This window comes from Oncorhynchus mykiss, unplaced genomic scaffold, assembly GCF_013265735.2.
Source record: "Oncorhynchus mykiss isolate Arlee unplaced genomic scaffold, USDA_OmykA_1.1 un_scaffold_177, whole genome shotgun sequence".
NCBI classification, from domain to species: Eukaryota; Metazoa; Chordata; class Actinopteri; order Salmoniformes; family Salmonidae; genus Oncorhynchus; species Oncorhynchus mykiss.
This window is the reverse complement of record NW_023493671.1, coordinates 855,394-878,668: the sequence shown is the minus strand read 5'-3', so window position 1 is coordinate 878,668 and position 23,275 is coordinate 855,394. Positions and strand designations below refer to the sequence as shown.

The 23,275-nt window shown below is 50.5% G+C and overlaps 1 protein-coding gene and 1 non-coding gene across 3 annotated transcripts in view; both read left to right on the top strand.

Moving 5' to 3' along the window:
* The first annotated feature begins 48 nt into the window (after positions 1–48).
* On the top strand, positions 49–122 carry trnai-aau. Its single transcript has one exon. It is a non-coding gene; the product is annotated as a tRNA-Ile (tRNA).
* Positions 123–232: 110 nt separating this feature from the next.
* The window catches only part of LOC110513522 (FERM, ARHGEF and pleckstrin domain-containing protein 1), a 113,772-nt gene continuing 90,729 nt past the window's right edge, over positions 233–23,275 (top strand). Inside the window, exons 1-3 of one of the 2 annotated variants that reach the window (XM_036972580.1) lie at positions 233–582; positions 10,098–10,313; positions 15,798–15,902. In XM_036972580.1, coding sequence (XP_036828475.1) covers positions 10,143–10,313; positions 15,798–15,902 — 276 coding nt within the window. In that variant the 5' untranslated portion in view covers positions 233–582; positions 10,098–10,142. The remainder of the gene's footprint in view (positions 583–10,097; positions 10,314–15,797; positions 15,903–23,275) is intronic. The other variant, XM_036972579.1, reaches the window with a different exon arrangement.

Sequence of the window (23,275 nt, the reverse complement as noted above, 5' to 3'; positions counted from 1 at the left end):
TGTTTTTTTACCGGATAAAAGACTAAATGTGTTCCACTGTGTTCACTTGGCCGGTTAGCTCAGTTGGTTAGAGCGTCGTGCTAATAACGCGAAGGTCGCGGGTTCGATACCCGTACTGGCCATGACCCTCATTTTTTTGTGACTGTTTGAAGAGGCTGTGTTTGTATTTACTCGTCTCTCTAGATAAAGTTGGACTTCTTCTATTCTACTCCATTGGTCCCATAGGATATGGGTCTATTATAGTGGTTGACTTTGAACTGGCCCAACTATGGTCATGCTTATGGGAAGCCACTATGTGGTACTATTGCTCCTACTCTAGAGGCCTGATACAAAGGACACCAGCTGAGTTGTAGTGCAGTTACGACTGTAATAAACTCAATGGAAGTCTGCGTAACGCAGTGTTTGTTAGCCGTCAGTCAGTCGAGCCGATATGGCGACCAGGAAGAATCTGCGTTTTAGAGCCGCTTCTCCTTTCTGAAACTTTAAAATGCTTCAAGTCAGCGCAGTTGGATCGTAAAGGAACGCATTTCGGTCAACACACTGTTGGAAAATATACACGTGGACAAATCGGAAGGAAAAAGGGTAAGAAAGGAACGGTTGTCTTTTATGTCTTTTAGGTTACCTGAGCACCCTGACCGTGTCGGCTAGATGGTAGACAGCCGTACTATTTTAAATGCAAGTGGAAAACCAATGTCAATCATGTCCTGTATTTTTCCTTTACCTCTAATTCCTACGGTTTGCCAGTTAATTCTCTCTCTCCATTGAATTGTCTGAATTTACAGATGTACTCCAGTTGGAATATAATAGATGTGTGTGTGTGTGTGTTATATAAGGTACTCGTCCAACAGGATCATAGTGAATAGCCACGTTATCCAAGACAGGGGTAGCCTATAAAGTAATATTTGTTTTGGGGCTTTGGCTAACACCATGTGTTCGCAGTATGAGTTGATGGGTTTTCGCCTTGATCATTACTCAGTTCCCGTTACACATAAGAGTCAGTAGAAGTAACATTACCTCTCAAACTCGAGAAGACATCCTGCCTTCTCCCTACACTTCTCAGCTTCGCCCAGGACTCTTTCACGTCAACTACAATCCCGACTTTTTACAATGTTGTGAAACGTCAATAATCATTTAGAAACGCCAATCATAGCTTGCTTTATGGCTTTTCGAAACATCAGCAAGAAAGAATCGTTCAAAATGAAAAAATATACTGTAACAGTTTCTGCACAGATGTATACAGCTATGGCGGCCTCAATCCGAGGAATCTACACTTCCACGACACTTCCCCCTTTATTACCAGGTGTTCAGAGCATGATAGATAGCTAATTAACACAGGTGAACCGTCTTCCATAAACAAGCGCTGTATGGATCTGTAACTACTAAAGTGTAGTTTAGTAGGATGGAGGCTGTATGGATCTGTAACCGCTACAGTGTAGTTTAGTAGGATGGAGGCTGTATGGATCTGTAACTACTACAGTGTAGTTTAGTAGGATGGAGGCTGTATGGATCTGTAACTGCTACAGTGTAGTTTAGTAGGATGGAGGCTGTATGGATCTGTAACCGCTACAGTGTAGTTTAGTAGGATGGAGGCTCCATAGCTGTATGGATCTGTAACTGCTACAGTGTAGTTTAGTAGGATGGAGGCTGTATGGATCTGTAACTGCTACAGTGTAGTTTAGTAGGATGGAGGCTGTATGGATCTGTAACCGCTACAGTGTAGTTTAGTAGGATGGAGGCTGTATGGATCTGTAACTACTACAGTGTAGTTTAGTAGGATGGAGGCTGTATGGATCTGTAACCGCTACAGTGTAGTTTAGTAGGATGGAGGCTGTATGGGTCTGTAACTACTACAGTGTAGTTTAGTAGGATGGAGGCTGTATGGATCTGTAACTGCTACAGTGTAGTTTAGTAGGATGGAGGCTCCATAGCTGTATGGATCTGTAACTACTACAGTGTAGTTTAGTAGGATGGAGGCTGTATGGATCTGTAACTGCTACAGTGTAGTTTAGTAGGATGGAGGCTGTATGGATCTGTAACTGCTACAGTGTAGTTTAGTAGGATGGAGGCTGTATGGGTCTGTAACTACTACAGTGTAGTTTAGTAGGATGGAGGCTGTATGGATCTGTAACTACTACAGTGTAGTTTAGTAGGATGGAGGCTCCATAGCTGTATGGATCTGTAACTGCTACAGTGTAGTTTAGTAGGATGGAGGCTGTATGGATCTGTAACTGCTACAGTGTAGTTTAGTAGGATGGAGGCTGTATGGATCTGTAACTGCTACAGTGTAGTTTAGTAGGATGGAGGCTGTATGGGTCTGTAACTGCTACAGTGTAGTTTAGTAGGATGGAGGCTGTATGGATCTGTAACTGCTACAGTGTAGTTTAGTAGGATGGAGGCTGTATGGATCTGTAACTGCTACAGTGTAGTTTAGTAGGATGGAGGCTGTATGGGTCTGTAACTACTACAGTGTAGTTTAGTAGGATGGAGGCTGTATGGATCTGTAACTACTACAGTGTAGTTTATTAGGATGGAGGCTCCATAGCTGTATGGATCTGTAACTGCTACAGTGTAGTTTAGTAGGATGGAGGCTCCATAGCTGTATGGATCTGTAGCTACTACATTGTAGTTTAGTAGGATGGAGGCTGTATGGGTCTGTAACTGCTACAGTGTAGTTTAGTAGGATGGAGGCTCCATAGCTGTGTGGATCTGTAACTACTACTGTGTAGTTTGGTAGGATGGAGGCTGTATGGGTCTGTAACTGCTACAGTGTAGTTTAGTAGGATGGAGGCTGTATGGATCTGTAACTGCTACAGTGTAGTTTAGTAGGATGGAGGCTCCATAGCTGTATGGATCTGTAGCTACTACATTGTAATTTAGTAGGATGGAGGCTGTATGGGTCTGTAACTGCTACAGTGTAGTTTAGTAGGATGGAGGCTCCATAGCTGTATGGATCTGTAACTACTACAGTGTAGTTTGGTAGGATGGAGGCTGTATGGATCTGTAACTACTACAGTGTAGTTTAGTAGGATGGAGGCTGTATGGATCTGTAACTGCTACAGTGTAGTTTAGTAGGATGGAGGCTCCATAGCTGTATGGATCTGTAACTACTACAGTGTAGTTTAGTAGGATGGAGGCTCCATAGCTGTATGGATCTGTAACTACTACAGTGTAGTTTAGTAGGATGGAGGCTGTATGGATCTGTAACTACTACAGTGTAGTTTAGTAGGATGGAGGCTCCATAGCTGTATGGATCTGTAACTACTACAGTGTAGTTTAGTAGGATGGAGGCTGTATGGATCTGTAACTACTACAGTGTAGTTTAGTAGGATGGAGGCTGTATGGATCTGTAACTGCTACAGTGTAGTTTAGTAGGATGGAGGCTGTATGGATCTGTAACTACTACAGTGTAGTTTAGTAGGATGGAGGCTGTATGGATCTGTAACTACTACAGTGTAGTTTAGTAGGATGGAGGCTGTATGGATCTGTAACTACTACAGTGTAGTTTAGTAGGATGGAGGCTCCATAGCTGTATGGATCTGTAACTACTACAGTGTAGTTTAGTAGGATGGAGGCTGTATGGATCTGTAACTACTACAGTGTAGTTTAGTAGGATGGAGGCTGTATGGATCTGTAACTACTACAGTGTAGTTTAGTAGGATGGAGGCTGTATGGATCTGTAACTGCTACAGTGTAGTTTAGTAGGATGGAGGCTCCATAGCTGTATGGATCTGTAACTACTACAGTGTAGTTTAGTAGGATGGAGGCTGTATGGATCTGTAACTGCTACAGTGTAGTTTAGTAGGATGGAGGCTGTATGGGTCTGTAACTGCTACAGTGTAGTTTAGTAGGATGGAGGCTGTATGGATCTGTAACTACTACAGTGTAGTTTAGTAGGATGGAGGCTCCATAGCTGTATGGATCTGTAACTGTCTCTCTGTCTCTTTGTCTCTCTCTCTCTGTCTCTCTGTCTCTCTCTCTCTGTCTCTCTGTCTCTCTCTCTCTCTGTCTCTCTGTCTCTCTGTCTCTCTCCTCTCTCTCTGTCTCTCTCTCTGTCTCTCTCTCTCTCAATGTGTTTATGGTGCTGTGCCTGTCCCTCCCTCTCTCTCAATTCGAAGGGCTTTATTGGCATGGGAAACGTGTATACGTTGCCAAAGCGAGTGAAATAGATAATGAACAGAGGTGAAATAAACGTCTCTTTTCCACCAGTAAACATTCCACTCACAAAAGTACCAAAACAATAAACACATTTCAAACGTCATATTATGTTCAAATGGTTAAAGTGCAGAAGGGAAAATAAATAAACATAAATATGGGTTGTATTTATAATGGTGTTTGTTCTTCACTGGTTGCCCTTTTCTTGTGGCAACAGGTCACAAATCTTGCTGCTGTGATGGCACACTGTGGTATTTCATCCAGTAGATACGGGAGTTTATCAAGATTGGGTTTGTTTTTGAATTCTTTGTGGATCTGTGTAATCTGAGGGAAATATGTGTCTCTAATATGGTCATACATTGGGCAGGAGGTTAGGAAGTGCAGCTCAGTTTCTCATTTTGTGGGCAGTGTGCACATAGCCTGCGTGGTGTAGTGGTTTTGCTGCTCTGAAGGCCCGGTGTAGTGGTTTTGCTGCTCTGAATGCCCGGTGTAGTGGTTTTGCTGCTCTGAAGGCCCGGTGAAGTGGTTTTGCTGCTCTGAATGCCCGGTGTAGTGGTTTTGCTGCTCTGAATGCCCGGTGTAGTGGTTTTGCTGCTCTGAATGCCCGGTGTAGTGGTTTTGCTGCTCTGAATGCCCGGTGTAGTGGTTTTGCTGCTCTGAAGGCCCGGTGAAGTGGTTTTGCTGCTCTGAATGCCCGGTGTAGTGGTTTTGCTGCTCTGAATGCCCGGTGTAGTGGTTTTGCTGCTTTGAATTCCCGGTGTAGTGGTTTTGCTGCTCTGAATGCCCGGTGTAGTGGTTTTGCTGCTCTGAATGCCCGGTGTAGTGGTTTTGCTGCTCTGAATGCCCGGTGTAGTGGTTTTGCTGCTCTGAATGCCCGGTGTAGTGGTTTTGCTGCTCTGAATGCCCGGTGTAGTGGTTTTGCTGCTCTGAAGGCCCGGTGTAGTGGTTTTGCTGCTCTGAATGCCCGGTGTAGTGGTTTTGCTGCTTTGAATTCCCGGTGTAGTGGTTTTGCTGCTCAGAATGCCCGGTGTAGTGGTTTTGCTGCTCTGAATGCCCGGTGTAGTGGTTTTGCTGCTCTGAATGCCCGGTGTAGTGGTTTTGCTGCTTTGAATTCCCGGTGTAGTGGTTTTGCTGCTTTGAATTCCCGGTGTAGTGGTTTTGCTGCTCTGAATGCCCGGTGTAGTGATTTTGCTGCTCTGAATGCCTGATTTAGTGGTTTTGTGGTATTCCCCATGGATGGTTTTGACCAGGGTCCATAGGGAATAGGGTGCCATTTTGGAGGCTTTTGACCAATGCCCATAGGGAATAGGGTGCCATTTTGGAGGCTTTTGACCAATGCCCATAGGGAATAGGGTGCCATTTTGGAGGCTTTTGACCAGGGTCCATAGGGAATAGGGTGCCATTTTGGAGGCTTTTGACCAGGGTCCATAGGGAATAGGGTGCCATTTTGGAGACTTTGGACCAGGGCCCATAGGGAATAGGGTGCCATTTTGGAGGCTTTTGACCAATGCCCATAGGGAATAGGGTGCCATTTTGGAGGCTTTTGACCAGGGCCCATAGGGAATAGGGTGCCATTTTGGATGGTTTTGACCAATGCCCATAGGGTGCCATTTTGGAGGCTTTTGACCAGGGTTCTACTGTAGCTGAAATACTGACTTATCCCTGGGGATCTACTGTAGCTGAAATACTGACTTATCCCTGGGGATCTACTGTAGCTGAAATACTGACTTATCCCTGGGGATCTACTGTAGCTGAAATACTGACTTATCCCTGGGGATCTACTGTAGCTGAAATACTGACTTATCTCTGGGGATCTACTGTAGCTGAAATACTGACTTATCTCTGGGGATCTACTGTAGCTGAAATACTGATGTATCTCTGGGGATCTACTGTAGCTGAAATGCTGACTTATCTCTGGCGATCTACTGTAGCTGAAATACTGACTTATCTCTGGGGATCTACTGTAGCTGAAATACTGACTTATCTCTGGGGATCTACTGTAGCTGAAATACTGACTTATCCCTGGGGATCTACTGTAGCTGAAATACTGACTTATCTCTGGGGATCTACTGTAGCTGAAATACTGACTTATCCCTGGGGATCTACTGTAGCTGAAATACTGACTTATCTCTGGGGATCTACTGTAGCTGAAATACGGCTATTTTTCTCGGAAGGTCGCATGTTCTGTCGTCTGTCAAATCCCTCAACCTATGATGCTGTCACCTATTTAGTCTTTAGATCAGTCAACAGGAGAATGGTGGAAGGAACTTCTATAGGATGAGATTAATTCAGCCCGGTCATGTCTGATCTGGTCTGGGATTGATGAACTCACTGATTTGGAACGTTGTGTTTTGTAGACAGTAAAGTGCTCTCCGTTTGTGTTGTGTTCCAAACATTCAGTCGCACACATGTAGGTAGCGAGAGCGACCGTGCAAATGGATCTCCGTTGGCTCCGTTAGTGGAGGGGTCGAAGAGCAGGGCTGTGGTTCCGGATCTCCGTTGGCTCCGTTAGTGTCGACCCCTCCAGGGGATCGAGGAGCAGGGCTGTGGTTCCGGATCTCCGTTGGCTCCGTTAGTGTCGACCCCTCCAGGGGGTCGAGGAGCAGGGCTGTGGTTCCGGATCTCCGTTGGCTCCGTTAGTGTCGACCCCTCCAGGGGGTTGAGAAGCAGGGCTGTGGTTCCGCATCTCCGTTGGCTCCGTTAGTGTCGACCCCTCCAGGGGGTCGAGGAGCAGGGCTGTGGTTCCGCATCTCTGTTGGCTCCGTTAGTGTCGACCCCTCCAGGGGGCCGAGGAGCAGGGCTGTGGTACCGGATCTCCGTTGGCTCCGTTAGTGTCGACCCCTCCAGGGGGTCGAGGAGCAGGGCTGTGGTTCCACATCTCTGTTGGCTCCGTTAGTGTCGACCCCTCCAGGGCCGAGGAGCAGGGCTGTGGATCCGCATCTCTGTTGGCTCCGTTAGTGTCGACCCCTCCAGGGGATCGAGGAGGAGGGCTGTGGTTCCGCATCTCCGTTGGCTCCGTTAGTGTCGACCCCTCCAGGGGGTCGAGGAGCAGGGCTGTGGTTCCACATCTCTGTTGGCTCCGTTAGTGTCGACCCCTCCAGGGCCGAGGAGCAGGGCTGTGGATCCGCATCTCCGTTGGCTCCGTTAGTGTCGACCCCTCCAGGGGGTCGAGGAGCAGGGCTGTGGTTCCACATCTCTGTTGGCTCCGTTAGTGTCGACCCCTCCAGGGTCGAGGAGCAGGGCTGTGGTTCCGCATCTCCGTTGGCTCCGTTAGTGTCGACCCCTCCAGGGGGCCGAGGAGCAGGGCCGTGGTTCCGCATCTCCGTTGGCTCCGTTAGTGTCGACCCCTCCAGGGGGCCGAGGAGCAGGGCTGTGGTTCCGCATCTCCCTTGGCTCCGTTAGTGTCGACCCCTCCAGGGGGCCGATGAGCAGGGCTGTGGTTCCGCATCTCCGTTGGCTCCGTTAGTGTCGACCCCTCCAGGGGGTCGAGGAGCAGGGCTGTGGTTCCGCATCTCCGTTGGCTCCGTTAGTGTCGACCCCTCCAGGGGATCGAGGAGGAGGGCTGTGGTTCCGCATCTCCGTTGGCTCCGTTAGTGTCGACCCCTCCAGGGGGCCGATGAGCAGGGCTGTGGTTCCGCATCTCCGTTGGCTCCGTTAGTGTCGACCCCTCCAGGGGGTCGAGGAGGAGGGCTGTGGTTCCGCATCTCCGTTGGCTCCGTTAGTGTCGACCCCTCCAGGGGATCGAGGAGCAGGGCTGTGGTTCCGCATCTCCGTTGGCTCCGTTAGTGTCGACCCCTCCAGGGGGCCGATGAGCAGGGCTGTGGTTCCGCATCTCCGTTGGCTCCGTTAGTGTCGACCCCTCCAGGGGGTCGAGGAGGAGGGCTGTGGTTCCGCATCTCCGTTGGCTCCGTTAGTGTCGACCCCTCCAGGGGGCCGATGAGCAGGGCTGTGGTTCCGAATCTCCGTTGGCTCCGTTAGTGTCGACCCCTCCAGGGGGTTGAGGAGCAGGGCTGTGGTTCCGCATCTCCGTTGGCTCCGTTAGTGTCGACCCCTCCAGGGGGTCGAGGAGCAGGGCTGTGGTTCCGCATCTCCGTTGGCTCCGTTAGTGTCGACCCCTCCAGGGGGCCGAGGAGCAGGACTGTGGTTCCGCATCGCTGTTGGCTCCGTTAGTGTCGACCCCTCCAGGGGGTCGAGGAGCAGGGCTGTGGTTCCGGATCTCCGTTGGCTCCGTTAGTGTCGACCCCTCCAGGGGGCCAATGAGCAGGGCTGTGGTTCCGCTGACGTTGAGGAGGATGGCCTGAGGGATGAGGGACAGAGGTATGCTCTGTCTCATCCTTCAACCTCCTTTAATCCCTCTATGTGTCTGTCTATATCAACGTTACTGTCTGGTTTAGTCTGTCCCAGCTGAAATACCATTGGGTTTTCTAGACTTGTTTCGTCGTCATGGAGGAGTCTAGTGACTCACCTGCAAGCTGGCTGAAATGTTGCTGTGTTAGCTGTTAGGTCACTGACCACCGATGGGGTTCACTCCCTCAGATGAAGTGCTCTCTGATTCCGAAAGAGAAGTCCTCTATCTGGCCTGGTTTAGACAGGGAAGTACTGCATCTGGCCTGGTTTAGACAGGGAAGTACTGCATCTGGCCTGGTTTAGACAGGGAAGTACTGCATCTGGCCTGGTTTAGACAGGGAAGTACTGCATCTGGCCTGGTTTAGACAGGGAAGTACTGCATCTGGACTGGTTTAGACAGGGAAGTACTGCACCTGGCCTGGTTTAGACAGGGAAGTACTGCACCTGGCCTGGTTTAGACAGGGAAGTACTGCATCTGGCCTGGTTCATACTGTTACAGACAGACTGTATCTGACCTGGTTCTCACAGTAATTGTCTGTCCTTTTTTGGGCTGAATACTTATATTCCCATGGCAACCTGTGTCTGTTCTGGAAACAGGCCATGGCCTTGCTGCTCCGGCTGGGTCTCTGTTCTCTGTCTCTGTCCACCCAGACCGGGAGGGCTGCTTGCTTCCTGATACAGGCCATGGCCTTGCTGCTCCGGCTGGGTCTCTGTTCTCTGTCTCTGTCCACCCAGACTGGGAGGGCTGCTTGCTTCCTGAAACATCAATGGAACTACTGTAACTAAAAAAAGCTGTAGCAAGAGAATAGATGGACACAACAACATTTATAGGTTGTTAGTATCAAAAACAACACTCTGCCCTCTAAAGCAGTGGTTCTCAGCTGGTTGTGCCTCAGGACCCAAATTCAACCAGGTTGTCTCAGTCTTGACCCAATATTTGCGTCGCCAAAATTCAATCTGGAAAACTATTTATTTAATACTATATTGATATTAAATGTAGCAATTCAAAAACAAAGGAATAACATTCCCACTTCTTTCATTGTCAATAATAACATTTTGCCGTCTTGATGAAGAATGCTAATAAACTCCCTGGTTTGAGACACTAAATCAACCTAAATAGCCCTGCTAATAAACTCCCTGGTTTGAGACACTAAATCAACCTAAATAGCCCTGCTAATAAACTCCCTGGTTTGAGACACTAAATCAACCTAAATAGCCCTGCTAATAAACTCCCTGGTTTGAGACACTAAATCAACCTAAATAGCCCTGCTAATAAACTCCCTGGTTTGAGACACTAAATCCACCTAAATAGCCCTGCTAATAAACTCCCTGGTTTGAGACACTAAATCAACCTAAATAGCCCTGCTAATAAACTCCCTGGTTTGAGACACTAAATCCACCTAAATAGCCCTGCTAATAAACTCCCTGGTTTGAGACACTAAATCCACCTAAATAGCCCTGCTAATAAACTCCCTGGTTTGAGACACTAAATCAACCTAAATTGCCCTGCTATTAGCTCTATATGGGAAAACTTCCATCTTCAGATATGTCCTTGTTGTCAGAGTGGATCCTGTACGTGTCTCCCTGTCTGTCCCCAGGTGTGTGAGGGTAGTAGAGAGGCTGATTCTGCTGACTGAGGCGCCATGGTGGAGCCAGGGGACAGGGAGGTGGCTGGCCAGAGGCTGGGGATCCCAGAGAGTTTAGGGGTGTCTACCCTGGAACCAGGTCAGCGACCCCCAACCACGCCCCCAGGACGACAGGTCTCTATCCGGGTACAGCTGCTGGACGACGTCACCGAGGTCTTCAACATATCAGTGAGTACAGGAACTATTTAGCTCTATGGGAGGAATGACATGCTGGAGCAACCACAATGCTTTAGATGAGGTCTATAGTTCCCAGGCTCTGATACCAATGAGGTCTCTAGTTCCCAGTCTCTGATACCAATGCTTTAATAGTGGAGGATCAATCCTTCACATTCTCTTGGCTGTCGGGGGCGGCAGGTAGCTTAGTTGTTAGAGCTTTGAACTTGAAACTTAAAGCTTGCAAGATCGAATCCCCGTTCTGCCCCTGAACAGGCAGTTAACCCACTGTTCCTAGGCATCATTGAAAATAAGAATTTGTTCTTAACTGACTTGCCTGGTTAAATAAAGGTAAAAATAAATAAATCTGTCTGTAACCCGATGTGTGTTTTTCTCTGTTGTAACCTGGTGTGTGTTCTTCTCTGTTGTAACCTGGTGTGTGTTCTGCTCTGTTGTAACCTGGTGTGTGTTCTGCTCTGTTGTAACCTGGTGTGTGTTCTGTAACCTGGTGGGTGTTCTGCTCTGTAACCTGGTGTGTGTTCTGTAACCTGGTGTGTGTTCTGCTCTGTAACATGGTGTGTGTTCTGCTCTGTAACCTGGTGTGTGTTCTGTTCTGTAACCTGGTGTGTGTTCTGTTCTGTAACCTGTTGTGTGTTCTGTTCTGTAACCTGGTGTGTGTTCTGTTCTGTAACCTGGTGTGTGTTCTGCTCTGTAACCCGGTGTGTGTTCTGTAACCTGGTGTGTGTTCTGTAACCTGGTGTGTGTTCTGTAACCTGGTGTGTATTCTGCTCTGTAACCTGGTGTGTGTTCTGTTCTGTAACCTGGTGTGTGTTCTGTAACCTGGTGTGTGTTCTGTTCTGTAACCTGGTGTGTGTTCTGTTCTGTAACCTGGTGTGTGTTCTGTTCTGTAACCTGGTGTGTGTTCTGTTCTGTAACCTGGTGTGTGTTCTGCTCTGTAACCCGGTGTGTGTTCTGTAACCTGGTGCGTGTTCTGTTCTGTAACCTGGTGTGTGTTCTGTTCTGTAACCTGGTGTGTGTTCTGCTCTGTAACCTGGTGTGTGTTCTGCTCTGTAACCCGGTGTGTGTTCTGTTCTGTAACCTGGTGTGTGTTCTGTTCTGTAACCTGGTGTGTGTTCTGCTCTGTAACCTGGTGTGTGTTCTGCTCTATAACCTGGTGTGTGTTCTGTTCTGTAACCTGGTGTGTGTTCTGTTCTGTAACCTGGTGTGTGTTCTGTTCTGTAACCTGGTGTGTGTTCTGTTCTGTAACCTGGTGTGTGTTCTGTTCTGTAACCTGGTGTGTGTTCTGTTCTGTAACCTGGTGTGTGTTCTGCTCTGTAACCCGGTGTGTGTTCTGTAACCTGGTGCGTGTTCTGTCTGTAACCTGGTGTGTGTTCTGTTCTGTAACCTGGTGTGTGTTCTGCTCTGTAACCTGGTGTGTGTTCTGCTCTGTAACCTGGTGTGTGTTCTGTTCTGTAACCTGGTGTGTGTTCTGTTCTGTAACCTGGTGTGTGTTCTGTTCTGTAACCTGGTGTGTGTTCTGTTCTGTAACCTGGTGTGTGTTCTGCTTTGTAACCTGGTGTGTGTTCTGTTCTGTAACCTGGTGTGTGTTCTGTTCTGTAACCTGGTGTGTGTTCTGTTCTGTAACCTGGTGTGTGTTCTGCTCTGTAACCCGGTGTGTGTGTTCTGTTCTGTAACCCGGTATGTGTTCTGTAACCCGGTGTGTGTTCTGTAACCTGGTGTGTGTTCTGCTCTGTAACATGGTGTGTGTTCTGCTCTGTAACCTGGTGTGTGTTCTGTTCTGTAACCCGGTATGTGTTCTGTAACCTGGTGTGTGTTCTGCTCTGTAACCTGGTGTGTGTTCTGTTCTGTAACCTGGTGTGTGTTCTGTTCTGTAACCTGGTGTGTGTTCTGCTCTGTAACCTGGTGTGTGTTCTGTTCTGTAACCTGGTGTGTGTTCTGTTCTGTAACCTGGTGTGTGTTCTGTTCTGTAACCTGGTGTGTGTTCTGCTCTGTAACCTGGTGTGTGTTCTGTAATCTGGTGGGTGTTCTGCTCTGTAACCTGGTGTGTGTTCTGCTCTGTAACCTGGTGTGTGTTCTGCTCTGTAACCTGGTGTGTGTTCTGCTCTGTAACCTGGTGTGTGTTCTGTTCTGTAACCTGGTGTGTGTTCTGTTCTGTAACCTGGTGGGTGTTCTGCTCGGTAACATGGTGTGTGTTCTGTAACCTGGTGGGTGTTCTGCTCTGTAACACAGTGTGTGTTCTGCTCTGTAACCTGGTGTGTGTTCTGCTCTGTAACCTGGTGTGTGTTCTGCTCTGTAACCTGGTGTGTGTTCTGTAACCAACCTGGTGCGTGTTCTGTCTGTAACCTGGTGTGTTTTCTGTTCTGTAACCTGGTGCGTGTTCTGCTCTGTAACCTGGTGTGTGTTCTGTAACCAACCTGGTGCGTGTTCTGTCTGTAACCTGGTGTGTGTTCTGCTCTGTAACCTGGTGTGTGTTCTGCTCTGTAACCTGGTGTGTGTTCTGCTCTGTAACCTGGTGTGTGTTCTGTAACCAACCTGGTGCGTGTTCTGTCTGTAACCTGGTGTGTTTTCTGTTCTGTAACCTGGTGCGTGTTCTGCTCTGTAACCTGGTGTGTGTTCTGTAACCAACCTGGTGCGTGTTCTGTCTGTAACCTGGTGTGTGTTCTGCTCTGTAACCTGGTGTGTGTTCTGCTCTGTAACCTGGTGTGTGTTCTGCTCTGTAACCTGGTGTGTGTTCTGTAACCAACCTGGTGCGTGTTCTGTCTGTAACCTGGTGTGTTTTCTGTTCTGTAACCTGGTGTGTGTTCTGTTCTGTAACCTGGTGGGTGTTCTGCTCGGTAACATGGTGTGTGTTCTGTAACCTGGTGGGTGTTCTGCTCTGTAACCTGGTGTGTGTTCTGCTCTGTAACCTGGTGTGTGTTCTGCTCTGTAACCTGGTGTGTGTTCTGCTCTGTAACCTGGTGTGTGTTCTGCTCTGTAACCTGGTGTGTGTTCTGCTCTGTAACCTGGTGTGTGTTCTGCTCTGTAACCTGGTGTGTGTTCTGTAACCAACCTGGTGCGTGTTCTGTCTGTAACCTGGTGTGTTTTCTGTTCTGTAACCTGGTGCGTGTTCTGTTCTGTAACCTGGTGCGTGTTCTGCTCTGTAACCTGGTGTGTGTTCTGCTCTGTAACCTGGTGTGTGTTCTGTAACCAACCTGGTGCGTGTTCTGTCTGTAACCTGGTGTGTTTTCTGTTCTGTAACCTGGTGCGTGTTCTGCTCTGTAACCTGGTGTGTGTTCTGCTCTGTAACCTGGTGTGTGTTCTGTTCTGTAACCTGGTGCGTGTTCTGCTCTGTAACCTGGTGTGTGTTCTGTAACCTGGTGTGTGTTCTGTAACCTGGTGTGTGTTCTGTTCTGTAACCTGGTGGGTGTTCTGCTCGGTAACATGGTGTGTGTTCTGTAACCTGGTGTGTGTTCTGCTCTGTAACCTGGTGTGTGTTCTGCTCCGTAACCTGGTGTGTGTTCTGCTCTGTAACCTGGTGTGTGTTCTGTTCTGTAACCTGGTGTGTGTTCTGCTCTGTAACCTGGTGTGTGTTCTGCTCTGTAACCTGGTGTGTGTTCTGCTCTGTAACCTGGTGTGTGTTCTGTTCTGTAACCTGGTGTGTGTTCTGTTCTGTAACCTGGTGTGTGTTCTGCTCTGTAACCTGGTGTGTGTTCTGTTCTGTAACCTGGTGTGTGTTCTGTTCTGTAACCTGGTGTGTGTTCTGCTCTGTAACCTGGTGTGTGTTCTGTAACCTGGTGTGTGTTCTGTAACCTGGTGTGTGTTCTGCTCTGTAACCTGGTGTGTGTTCTGTTCTGTAACCTGGTGTGTGTTCTGTAACCTGGTGTGTGTTCTGTAACCTGGTGTGTGTTCTGTAACCTGGTGTGTGTTCTGTTCTGTAACCTGGTGTGTGTTCTGCTCTGTAACCTGGTGTGTGTTCTGTAACCTGGTGTGTGTTCTGCTCTGTAACCTGGTGTGTGTTCTGTTCTGTAACCTGGTGTGTGTTCTGTAACCTGGTGTGTGTTCTGTAACCTGGTGTGTGTTCTGTAACTCTGTGTGTGTTCTGCTCTGTAACTCTGTGTGTGTTCTGCTCTGTAACCTGGTGTGTGTTCTGTAACCTGGTGTGTGTTCTGCTCTGTAACTCTGTGTGTGTTCTGCTCTGTAACCTGGTGTGTGTTCTGTAACCTGGTGTGTGTTCTGTAACCTGGTGTGTGTTCTGTAACCTGGTGTGTGTTCTGTAACCTGGTGTGTGTTCTGCTCTGTAACTCTGTGTGTGTTCTGCTCTGTAACTCTGTGTGTGTTCTGAAACCTGGTGTGTGTTCTGCTCTGTAACCTGGTGTGTGTTCTGTAACCTGGTGTGTGTTCTGTAACCTGGTGTGTGTTCTGTAACCTGGTGTGTGTTCTGTAACCTGGTGTGTGTTCTGCTCTGTAACCTGGTGTGTGTTCTGTAACCTGGTGTGTGTTCTGTAACCCGGTGTGTGTTCTGTAACCTGGTGTGTGTTCTGTAACCTGGTGTGTGTTCTGCTCTGTAACTCTGTGTGTGTTCTGCTCTGTAACTCTGTGTGTGTTCTGTAACCTGGTGTGTGTTCTGCTCTGTAACCTGGTGTGTGTTCTTTAACCTGGTGTGTGTTCTGCTCTGTAACCTGGTGTGTGCTCTGTAACCTGGTGTGTGTTCTGCTCTGTAACCTGGTGTGTGTTCTGTAACCTGGTGTGTGTTCTGCTCTGTAACCTGGTGTGTGTTCTGTAACCTGGTGTGTGTTCTGCTCTGTAACCTGGTGTGTGCTCTGTAACCTGGTGTGTGCTCTGTAACCTGGTGTGTGTTCTGTAACTCTGTGTGTGTTCTGCTCTGTAACCTGGTGTGTGTTCTGCTCTGTAACTCTGTGTGTGTTCTGCTCTGTAACCTGGTGTGTGTTCTGTTCTGTAACCTGGTGTGTGTTCTGCTCTGTAACTCTGTGTGTGTTCTGCTCTGTAACCTGGTGTGTGTTCTGTAACCTGGTGTGTGTTCTGCTCTGTAACTCTGTGTGTGTTCTGCTCTGTAACCTGGTGTGTGTTCTGTAACCTGGTGTGTGTTCTGCTCTGTAACTCTGTGTGTGTTCTGCTCTGTAACTCTGTGTGTGTTCTGCTCTGTAACTCTGTGTGTGTTCTGCTCTGTAACTCTGTGTGTGTTCTGTAACCTGGTGTGTGTTCTGCTCTGTAACTCTGTGTGTGTTCTGCTCTGTAACCTGGTGTGTGTTCTGTAACCTGGTGTGTGTTCTGTAACCTGGTGTGTGTTCTGTATCCTGGTGTGTGTTCTGCTCTGTAACCTGGTGTGTGTTCTGCTCTGTAACTCTGTGTGTGTTCTGCTCTGTAACCTGGTGTGTGTTCTGTAACCTGGTGTGTGTTCTGTAACCTGGTGTGTGTTCTGTATCCTGGTGTGTGTTCTGCTCTGTAACTCTGTGTGTGTTCTGCTCTCTCTCTCCACAGCAACGAGCCCCAGCCAAGGCTCTGTTTGACCTGGTGTGTGTCCATCTGAACCTGGCTGAAAGAGACTACTTCGGTCTCCAGTACCAGAACCCCAGGAGGATGATGGTGAGACAGAAGTGCTTTATTCACTATGGTGTGTCCCAAATGGAACCCTGTACTCTATAGAGCTCACTACCTCTGCCCAGAGCCTTATGCCCTGCCTACTTTTCTGTCTGCAATGTTCTGAATCATGGATGTTGCACACACTCAACACTGGCCCCTGGACAGTGGTACTGGTGACTCTCATTACTGGCCCCTGGACAGTGGTACTGGTGTCTCTCAATACTGGTCCCTGGACAGTGGTACTGGTGACTCAGCACTGGCCCCTGGACAGTGGTACTGGTGACTCTCATTACTGGCCCCTGGACAGTGGTACTGGTGTCTCTCAATACTGGTCCCTGGACAGTGGTACTGGTGACTCAGCACTGGCCCCTGGACAGTGGTACTGGTGTCTCTCAATACTGGCCCCTGGACAGGTGACTCTCAATACTGGCCCCTGGACAGTGGTACTGGTGACTCTCAATACTGGCCCCTGGACAGGTGACTCTCAATACTGGCCCCTGGACAGTGGTACTGGTGACTCTCAATACTGGCTCCTGGACAGTGGTACTGGTGACTCTCAATACTGGCCCCTGGACAGTGGTACTGGTGACTCTCAATACTGGCCCCTGGACAGTGGTACTGGTGACTCTCAATACTGGCCCCTGGACAGTGGTATTGGTGTCTCTCAATACTGGCCCCTGGACAGTGGTACTGGTGTCTCTCAATACTGGCCCCTGGACAGTGGTACTGGTGTCTCTCAATACTGGCCCCTGGACAGGTGACTCTCAATACTGGCCCCTGGACAGTGGTACTGGTCACTCAACACTGGCCCCTGGACAGTGGTATTGGTGTCTCTCAATACTGGCCCCTGGACAGTGGTACTGGTGTCTCTCAATACTGGCCCCTGGACAGTGGTACTGGTGTCTCTCAATACTGGCTCCTGGACAGTGGTACTGGTTACTCACTACTGGCCCCTGGACAGTGGTACTGGTGACTCTCAATACTGGCCCCTGGACAGGTGTCTCTCAATACTGGCCCCTGGACAGTGGTACTGGTGTCTCAATACTGGCCCCTGGACAGTGGTATTGTTGTCTCTCAATACTGGCCCCTGGACAGTGGTACTGGTGTCTCTCAATACTGGCCCCTGGACAGTGGTACTGGTTACTCACTACTGGCCCCTGGACAGTGGTACTGGTGACTCTCAATACTGGCCCCTGGACAGGTGACTCTCAATACTGGCCCCTGGACAGTGGTACTGGTGACTCAACACTGGCCCCTGGACAGTGGTACTGGTGACTCAATATTGGCCCCTGGACAGTGGTACTGGTGACTCAATACTGGCCCCTGTACAGTGGTACTGGTGTCTCTCAATACTGGCCCCTGGACAGTGGTACTGGTGTCTCTCAATACTGGCTCCTGGGCAGTGGTACTGGTTACTCACTACTGGCCCCTGGACAGTGGTACTGGTGACTCTCAATACTGGCCCCTGGACAGGTGTCTCTCAATACTGGCCCCTGGACAGTGGTACTGGTGTCTCAATACTGGCCCCTGTACAGTGTTATTGTTGTCTCTCAATACTGGCCCCTGGACAGTGGTACTGGTGTCTCTCAATACTGGCCCCTGGACAGTGGTACTGGTTACTCACTACTGGCCCCTGGACAGTGGTACTGGTGACTCTCAATACTGGCCCCTGGACAGGTGACTCTCAATACTGGCCCCTGGACAGTGGTACTGGTGACTCAATATTGGCCCCTGGACAGTGGTACGGGTGACTCAATACTGGCCCCTGGACAGTGGTATAGGTGACTTGATAATGGTAAGTCTGGCTGCATTAACCCCAGGCAGGGGAACAGAGCCATCCAGTCTCCGCTATATTAGAGACAGGCTCAGGGTCACACACAGGAACAGAGCCATCCAGTCTCAGCTGTATTAGAGACAGGCTCAGGGTCACACACAGGAACAGAGCCATCCAGTCTCAGCTATATTAGAGACAGGCTCAGGGTCACACACAGGAACAGAGCCATCCAGTTTCAGGGTCTCACAGGAACAGAGCCATCCAGTCTCAGGGTCACACAGGAACAGAGCCATCCAGTCTCAGGGTCACACAGGCACAGAGCCATCCAGTCTCAGGGTCACGCAGGAACAGAGCCATCCAGTCTCAGGGTCTCACACAGGAACAGAGCCATCCAGTCTCAGGGTCTCACACAGGAACAGAGCCATCCAGTCTCAGGGTCTCACACAGGAACAGAGCCATCCAGTCTCAGGGTCTCACACAGGAACAGAGCCATCCAGTCTCAGGGTCACACAGGAACAGAGCCATCCAGTCTCAGGGTCACACAGGAACAGAGCCATCCAGTCTCAGGGTCACACACAGGAACAGAGCCATCCAGTCTCAGGGTCACACAGGAACAGAGCCATCCAGTCTCAGGGTCTCACACAGGAACAGAGCCATCCAGTCTCACACAGGAACATAGTCATCCAGTCTCAGGGTCTCACACAGGAACAGAGTCATCCAGTCTCAGGGTCTCACACAGGAACAGAGTCATCCAGTCTCAGGGTCTCACACAGGAACAGAGTCATCCAGTCTCAGGGTCTCACACAGGAACAGAGCCATCCAGTTTCAGGGTCACACAGGAACAGAGCCATCCAGTCTCAGGGTCACACAGGAACAGAGCCATCCAGTCTCAGGGTCACACAGGAACAGAGCCATCCAGTCTCAGGGTCACACAGGCACAGAGCCATCCAGTCTCAGGGTCACACAGGAACAGAGCCATCCAGTCTCAGGGTCTCACACAGGAACAGAGCCATCCAGTCTCAGGGTCTCACAGGAACAGAGCCATCCAGTCTCAGGGTCTCACACAGGAACAGAGCCATCCAGTCTCAGGGTCTCACACAGGAACAGAGCCATCCAGGCTCAGGGTTACACAGGAACAGAGCCATCCAGGCTCAGGGTCACACAGGAACAGAGCCATCCAGTCTCAGGGTCACACAGGAACAGAGCCATCCAGTCTCAGGGTCACACAGGAACAGGGCCATCCAGGCTCAGGGTTACACAGGAACAGAGCCATCCAGGCTCAGGGTTACACAGGAACAGAGCCATCCAGGCTCAGGGTCTCACACAGGAACAGAGCCATCCAGGCTCAGGGTCTCACAGGAACAGAGCCATCCAGTCTCAGGGTCACACAGGAACAGAGCCATCCAGTCTCAGCTGTACTAGAGACAGGCTCACGTTCACACAGGAACAGAGCCATCCAGTCTCAGCTGTTTTAGAGACAGGCTCAGGGTCAGACAGGAACAGAGCCATCCAGTCTCAGCTGTTTTAGAGAAAGGCTCAGGGTCAGACAGGAACAGAGCCATCCAGTCTCAGCTGTTTTAGAGACAGGCTCAGGGTCAGACAGGAACAGAGCCATCCAGTCTCAGCTGTTTTAGAGACAGGCTCAGGGTCAGACAGGAACAGAGCCATCCAGTCTCAGCTGTTTTAGAGACAGGCTCAGGGTCACACAGGAACAGACCCATCCAGTCTCAGGGTCTCACACAGGAACAGAGCCATCCAGTCTCAGGGTCAGACAGGAACAGAGCCATCCAGTGTCAGGGTTACACAGGAACAGAGCCATCCAGTCTCAGGGTCACACAGGAACAGAGCCATCCAGTCTCAGGGTTACCACAGGAACAGAGCCATCCAGTCTCAGGGTTACACAGGAACAGAGCCATCCAGTCTCAGGGTCTCACACAGGAACAGAGCCATCCAGTCTCAGGGTCAGACAGGAACAGAGCCATCCAGTCTCAGGGTCAGACAGGAACAGAGCCATCCAGTTTCAGGGTCACACAGGAACAGAGCCATCCAGTCTCAGGGTCTCACACAGGAACAGAGCCATCCAGTCTCAGGGTCTCACAGGATCAGAGCCATCCAGTCTCAGGGTCAGACAGGAACAGAGCCATCCAGTCTCAGGGTCACACAGGAACAGAGCCATCCAGTCTCAGGGTCTCACACAGGAACAGAGCCATCCAGTCTCAGGGTCTCACAGGATCAGAGCCATCCAGTCTCAGGGTCACACAGGAACAGAGCCATCCAGTCTCAGCTGTATTAGAGACAGGCTCAGGGTCACACAGGAACAGAGCCATCCCGTCTCAGCTGTATTAGAGACAGGCTCAGGGTCAGACAGGATCAGAGCCATCCAGTCTCAGGGTCTCACAGGAACAGAGCCATCCAGTCTCAGGGTCACACAGGATCAGAGCCATCCAGTCTCAGGGTCTCACAGGAACAGAGCCATCCAGTCTCAGGGTTACACAGGAACAGAGCCATCCAGTCTCAGGGTCAGACAGGAACAGAGCCATCCAGTCTCACACAGGAACAGAGCCCTCCAGTCTCACACAGGAGCAGAGCCATCCAGTCTCAGGGTCACACAGGAACAGAGCCATCCAGTCTCACACAGGAGCAGAGCCATCCAGTCTCAGGGTCACACAGGAACAGAGCCATCCAGTCTCAGGGTCACACAGGAACAGAGCCATCCAGTCTCAGGGTCACACAGGAACAGAGCCATCCAGTCTCAGGGTCACACAGGAACAGAGCCATCCAGTCTCAGGGTCACACAGGAACAGAGCCATCCAGTCTCAGGGTCACACAGGAACAGAGCCATCCAGTCTCAGGGTCACACAGGAACAGAGCCATCCAGTCTCACACAGGAGCAGAGCCATCCAGTCTCAGGGTCACACAGGAACAGAGCCATCCAGTCTCAGGGTCTCACAGGAACAGAGCCATCCAGTCTCAGGGTCACACAGGATCAGAGCCATCCAGTCTCACACAGGAACAGAGCCATCCAGTCTCAGGGTCTCACAGGAACAGAGCCATCCAGTCTCAGGGTCTCACAGGAACAGAGCCATCCAGTCTCACACAGGAACAGAGCCATCCAGTCTCAGGGTCTCACAGGAACAGAGCCATCCAGTCTCAGGGTCTCACAGGAACAGAGCCATCCAGTATCAGGGTCACACAGGAACAGAGCCATCCAGTCTCAGGGTCTCACAGGAACAGAGCCATCCAGTCTCAGGGTCACACAGGAACAGAGCCATCCAGTCTCAGGGTCTCGCACAGGAACAGAGCCATCCAGTCTCAGGGTCACACAGGATCAGAGCCATCCAGTCTCAGGGTCTCACAGGAACAGAGCCATCCAGTCTCAGGGTTACACAGGAACAGAGCCATCCAGTCTCAGGGTCTCACAGGAACAGAGCCATCCAGTCTCAGGGTCACACAGGATCAGAACCATCCAGTCTCAGGGTCTCACAGGAACAGAGCCATCCAGTCTCAGGGTCTCACAGGAACAGAGCCATCCAGTCTCAGGGTCTCACAGGAACAGAGCCATCCAGTCTCACACAGGAACAGAGCCATCCAGTCTCAGGGTCTCACAGGAACAGAGCCATCCAGTCTCAGGGTCTCACAGGAACAGAGCCATCCAGTATCAGGGTCACACAGGAACAGAGCCATCCAGTCTCAGGGTCTCACAGGAACAGAGCCATCCAGTCTCAGGGTCACACAGGAACAGAGCCATCCAGTCTCAGGGTCTCGCACAGGAACAGAGCCATCCAGTCTCAGGGTCACACAGGATCAGAGCCATCCAGTCTCAGGGTCTCACAGGAACAGAGCCATCCAGTCTCAGGGTTACACAGGAACAGAGCCATCCAGTCTCAGGGTCTCACAGGAACAGAGCCATCCAGTCTCAGGGTCACACAGGATCAGAACCATCCAGTCTCAGGGTCTCACAGGAACAGAGCCATCCAGTCTCAGGGTCTCACAGGAACAGAGCCATCCAGTCTCAGGGTCTCACAGGAACAGAGCCATCCAGTCTCAGGGTCAGACAGGAACAGAGCCATCCAGTCTCAGGGTCTCACAGGAACAGAGCCATCCAGTCTCAGGGTCTCACAGGAACAGAGCCATCCAGTCTCACACAGGAACAGAGCCATCCAGGCTCAGGGTCTCACAGGAACAGAGCCATCCAGTATCAGGGTCACACAGGAACAGAGCCATCCAGTCTCAGGGTCTCACATGAACAGAGCCATCCAGTCTCAGGGTTACACAGGAACAGAGCCATCCAGTTTCAGGGTCACACAGGAACAGAGCCATCCAGTCTCAGGGTCTCACAGGATCAGAGCCATCCAGTCTCAGGGTCAGACAGGAACAGAGCCATCCAGTCTCAGGGTCACACAGGAACATAGCCATCCAGTCTCAGCTGTATTAGAGACAGGCTCAGGGTCACACAGGAACAGAGCCATCCAGTCTCAGCTGTATTAGAGACAGGCTCAGGGTCAGACAGGATCAGAGCCATCCAGTCTCAGGGTCTCACAGGAACAGAGCCATCCAGTCTCAGGGTCACACAGGATCAGAGCCATCCAGTCTCAGGGTCTCACAGGAACAGAGCCATCCAGTCGCAGGGTTACACAGGAACAGAGCCATCCAGTCTCAGGGTCTCACAGGAACAGAGCCATCCAGTCTCATGGACACACAGGATCAGAGCCATCCAGTCTCAGGGTCTCACAGGAACAGAGCCATCCAGTCTCAGGGTCTCACAGGAACAGAGCCATCCAGTCTCAGGGTCTCACAGGAACAGAGCCATCCAGTCTCAGGGTCAGACAGGAACAGAGCCATCCAGTCTCAGGGTCTCACAGGAACAGAGCCATCCAGTCTCAGGGTCTCACAGGAACAGAGCCATCCAGTCTCACACAGGAACAGAGCCATCCAGGCTCAGGGTCTCACAGGAACAGAGCCATCCAGTATCAGGGTCACACAGGAACAGAGCCATCCAGTCTCAGGGTCTCACAGGAACAGAGCCATCCAGTCTCAGGGTCACACAGGAACAGAGCCATCCAGTCTCAGGGTCTTGCACAGGAACAGAGCCATCCAGTCTCAGGGTCACACAGGATCAGAGCCATCCAGTCTCAGGGTCTCACAGGAACAGAGCCATCCAGTCTCAGGGTTACACAGGAACAGAGCCATCCAGTCTCAGGGTCTCACAGGAACAGAGCCATCCAGTCTCAGGGTCACACAGGATCAGAGCCATCCAGTCTCAGGGTCTCACAGGAACAGAGCCATCCAGTCTCAGGGTCTCACAGGAACAGAGCCATCCAGTCTCAGGGTCTCACAGGAACAGAGCCATCCAGTCTCAGGGTCAGACAGGAACAGAGCCATCCAGTCTCAGGGTCTCACAGGAACAGAGCCATCCAGTCTCAGGGTCACACAGGAACAGAGCCATCCAGTCTCAGGGTCACACAGGAACAGAGCCATCCAGTCTCAGGGTCACACAGGAGCAGAGCCATCCAGTCTCAGGGTCAGACAGGAACAGAGCCATCCAGTCTCAGGGTCTCACAGGAACAGAGCCATCCAGTCTCAGGGTCTCACAGGAACAGAG